Source organism: Vavraia culicis, assembly GCF_000192795.1.
Source record: "Vavraia culicis subsp. floridensis unplaced genomic scaffold supercont1.289, whole genome shotgun sequence".
In the NCBI taxonomy this organism is placed as follows: Eukaryota; Fungi; Microsporidia; family Pleistophoridae; genus Vavraia; species Vavraia culicis.
In genome coordinates this window covers 1-644 of record NW_007360892.1, presented here as the reverse complement: position 1 = coordinate 644, position 644 = coordinate 1, and the positions used below count along the sequence as shown (strand labels likewise).

At 42.4% G+C, this 644-nt stretch overlaps 1 protein-coding gene across 1 annotated transcript; it reads right to left on the bottom strand.

Annotated features, from left to right (window-relative positions):
* VCUG_02752 (uncharacterized protein) lies at positions 1 to 633 on the bottom strand (the record flags this gene model as incomplete). Its single annotated transcript, XM_008077572.1, has 1 exon — positions 1 to 633. A coding segment is annotated over one exon (633 nt), but the record flags the coding sequence as incomplete, so codon positions are not given.
* Positions 634 to 644: the final 11 nt, after the last annotated feature.

Sequence of the window (644 nt, the reverse complement as noted above, 5' to 3'; positions counted from 1 at the left end):
CAGCTCCTTGCCTATATTTACATCGGCTCTCTCTTCTTCCTTCACCTCTTCTATTTGTTCTGTATCGAAGGTCACCATCATCACTTCACCGCTGTAACTGCAGAACAAAACGTTTCGCTTGTACGTGGTTATGTCAAGAATTGGTGAGGCAGTTAAGTTTTTGATGAGACACAACGGTCGTGTATATGTGCCCTGCTTCATTTTGTTCACTGTTGCCGTATTCTTTGGAGACCCTTCCTTTGAACTGTTGTTCGGTGCTGAGGCATTTGCGGTCTGCTTGCTCATCTTTACATCCTTCCCTTTGCAATTCTTATCGTTATTATTTCCAATCTCTACACTGTTCTTCACATTTCCATCTGCCATTTCTTGTTCAACCGTATCTTTTTTGACATTGCCATTCTGTTCACCCTCTTCGTTGGTTGAAGTAATTGCTGACATACCTTGCTGAACATCACCTTCCTTTTCGCTTTCTAAATTAGTTTTGGCCTTATCTTGTTGAGTGCTGCCCTTGTTCTTACCTTCCGTGTTGGACAAAGTAATCGCAGCTTTATCTTGCTGAACGCTGCCATTCTTTTCGTCTCTCGTGTTTGTCTCAACATCCGCATTTAAAACCTGCTTATCCACCAAACACATCTTGCTGCTAT